The sequence below is a fragment of the Alosa alosa genome, chromosome 13 (genome assembly GCF_017589495.1).
Source record: "Alosa alosa isolate M-15738 ecotype Scorff River chromosome 13, AALO_Geno_1.1, whole genome shotgun sequence".
Lineage (NCBI taxonomy): Eukaryota > Metazoa > Chordata > Actinopteri > Clupeiformes > Clupeidae > Alosa > Alosa alosa.
This window is the reverse complement of record NC_063201.1, coordinates 23,660,127-23,663,443: the sequence shown is the minus strand read 5'-3', so window position 1 is coordinate 23,663,443 and position 3,317 is coordinate 23,660,127. Positions and strand designations below refer to the sequence as shown.

Here is a 3,317-nt window from a genome sequence, read left to right as displayed (position 1 = left end):
TTGGGTGTAACCATAGCAACATGCACACCATCACACACACCTGCAAAGGGCATGGCCATACCTGTCACTTAAACATTCCTGTACACACACACATACACACACCCACACACACTCTTCTCTCCATGACACACACAGCCAGTCGTGACAGCAGAGCTGTCTGTTCACGTCAGCACACACTCATCCAACCCCTGCCTCGGGCCTCTGTGTGTATAGACAGGTGAGTCTGTGTGTGTGTGTGTGTGTGAAGAGAGTGGTGAGATCACTAGAAGTTATTGAGCACAGCAGGTTTTTGGTCCTCAGGTTATGAGATTTCATGCACAGATAAAAGTGTAGTGTGCTGGAAGTTATAGAGCACAGCAGGTTTCTGGGTCCTTAGGTCATGAATTACAGGGTGTGTGTGTGTGTGTGTGTTGTTTCTGGGTCCCCAGAAAGCATAAATTACAGGGTACACACACAGTGACTCAGTGGCTTGTGCTATGTGTGTGTGTGTGTCTGCACTGCACCTGCCCCGTGTGTGTGTGTGTGTGTGTGTGAGTGTGTGTGTGAGAGTAGTCTTTGACCCCTTCAGTGAGCTCAGAAGGACCCATATCAGACCCTTTAGAGTAATATACATAGGAATATTACATTACTGTTTTTAAGTACACATGCTGTTGTTGTTTATTAGTAAACATGCTGTTGCTGCTGTTGTTGTTTACCTGACTCATCCCTCAAGCTGCTCCTCCTCTCACTGGTGGGCATAGTGGAGGTTCCAGGGCGTAGTGTGTGTAGCATGTGTGTTGTATGTAGCGTTTGTGCTGCGTGAGGTGTGTGTGGTGTGTGTGGTGTGTGAGGTGTGTGTGGTGTGTGTCCATTGACCAGTCTGCGTGGTGAGAAGCTGGCAGAAAGGCTGGCGGAACCTCCAGAGGAGGAGCGTGTGCGGTGACCTCTGACCTGCGCCGCCCGACCCAGTCCCGCTCCCAGGCCAGTTCGCTCCAGGGACTTGGACCTCGGACGCTGCTGCAGGTTCTGCTGGCTCTCATTCCGGTTCTGGTTCTGATCCCGTTCAGCCCAGCCGAGGTCCAGCCCACGCAGCCCCCCACGCCCACACAGTCTCCGTGGCAACAGCTGGCGGAGGGGCGGCTGGCGGGGGTTGTGACCTTCGTCCAGGACGGACTCCGAGCTGCAGCCCAGGCTCATGGGGTTCTGCAGCGCCTCCATGTAGGACTGACGGAACAGGCGCCGTGTCTCCAACGCCGATGCGTCCTGTGCAGAGCGCCGCCGAGGGGGGACCGGGGGAGGGTCAGTCGCCTCCGAGGCGAAACACACACCCCTGTCCACCCCCATCGCTCGCTCAGTCTGGGGCTGCATGTGTGTGTGTGAGTGTGTGTGTGCGTGTGTCGCGCGTGAGGGCGTGTGAGCGCCAGGTGTCCATGGCGTGGCGGTGTGTGTGTGCGGGCGGGCTGCTGTTATTTGACGGGACAGGACGGGTTCGATGGCGAGCCGGATGCTGCGAGCCGACTGACTGCAGGGAGTCCCGCGGAGCTGTCGAACCGTGGAACCGCGGTGCTGCAGGTATGACAGCTGGAACCCCGCTGAACAGCGGAGGGAGGACGACGGTGCAGGACGACGCTGGGGGCCAGCCGCCGGTCAGCTGCAGCGGGACGGCCACGTTCTTCCAGGGGGTGCGGAACACGGCGTCCCCGGCAGCGGCCGAGAGCAGGCAGCTGGTCAGCGGCGGGAGGTTACGTCCACGCGTGATCTCGTCTGGAAAGCGCAGCGTGAACACGCGGGCGATCATGCCCTCGGGCACGGGCAGCTCGGCTACGGCGCGCCCGCTGGACGCCAGGCATTTGAGGACGAGCCGCGCGGACCGCCGGCCCTGCGGAACCAGCTGCAGGTAGAAATCACCTGGACGCAGACGCACCTTATGCAGTGGACTCAGCTGGACCACCACTTTCTCCTGCAGGCACAGCGGCCAGCCCACGTGGCACAGGGGCACGCCTTTAAACCGCTCCTGAAACACACACACACACACACACAGAGTCAGATATGTACATACACACACACACACACATACTCACACACACACACACACACACACACACACACACACACACAGAGTCAGATATGTACACACACACACACACACACACACACATGTGCACACACACATACACAGAGTCAGGTATACTCACACACACACACATGCACAGAGTCAAGTATGTACATACTTGGGAAATAGAACAAAAAGTGTGTGTATGTGTGTATAAGCATGTGTGTGTGTCTGCTTATAAGTGTGTCTGTCTGTGTGTGTATGTGTATAAGCAGTGTCTGTGTGAGTGTATAAGTATGTGTGTATGTGTGTGTGTGTGTATCTCTGAGTGTATAAGCAATGTCTGTGTGAGTGTATGAGTACTGTATGTGTGTGTGTGTGTGTGTGTGTGTGTTTCTAACTGAAGTGGTGTTGGGTTGCCCTGCTCTCACAGTGGGGCAGTAATCAGTGAAAGGCCTGAAACACGATCACATCTTACTTCACACACACACACACACACACACACACACACACACACACACACACACACACACACACATAGACACAATAACACAAACTCCCCCCCCCCCCCCAACACACACACCCCAGCATTCAGCACTCTCTTTCTGCACACACTCTCTCCCTCTCTGTCCAGGTGGGCTGGGTTTCAGGTGAGCCCTCTGAAGGGCAATGACCTCAGCGTTGTGAGAATGTGTGTGTGTTTTCAGCGTGAGAATGCATGTGTGTGTGTTTTCATCATTGTGAGAATGTGTGTGTCTCCCACACACGTTTCTTGGTGTTTTATGCCCCCAACGTTCTTTCAAGGCATTGCTGCCTGGAAGGCAGTAGGGTTAGGCTAAGGTTGGGATTAGGGTTAGGATTAGGTGCCTTTAAGTCAGCGGTGGCAGCGCTGCCTGGAAGACGACGTTGGGGGCAAAACACCATCGAGCCCCACACACACTCTCCCACACACACTCTCCCTACACACACTCTCCCACACACACTCACGCGGCTGTGCTGCTGTAGACTGTGGAGGATGCTCTTGGCAGGCAGCAGGTAGTCGAGGAGGCAGCGCAGGCCGTCGCCGTGGTACTGCCGCTCCACCACGCTGAAGAGTTGCCACAGCAACGTGGGCGCCGTGGAAATGAATGGTGGGTACAGGGAAGACAGCACGCCAGAGATGCAGCTGTCCAGCGACTCCGAGTCCTGCACAGAATACAGGTCAACAGGTCAACACACAAGCAGGTCAACAAGTCAACACATAAACAGGTCAACAGGTCAACACATAAACAGGTCAACATGTCAA

General features: G+C 55.5%; 1 protein-coding gene across 1 annotated transcript in view; it reads right to left on the bottom strand.

Annotated features, from left to right (window-relative positions):
* The window catches only part of zgc:158766 (uncharacterized protein LOC100009641 homolog), a gene marked incomplete in the record, with an annotated part of 31,591 nt that overhangs the window by 18,439 nt on the left and 9,835 nt on the right, over positions 1-3,317 (bottom strand). The window contains 2 exon segments of the mRNA XM_048260781.1: positions 1,624-1,993; positions 3,020-3,217. Coding sequence (XP_048116738.1) covers positions 1,624-1,993; positions 3,020-3,217 — 568 coding nt within the window.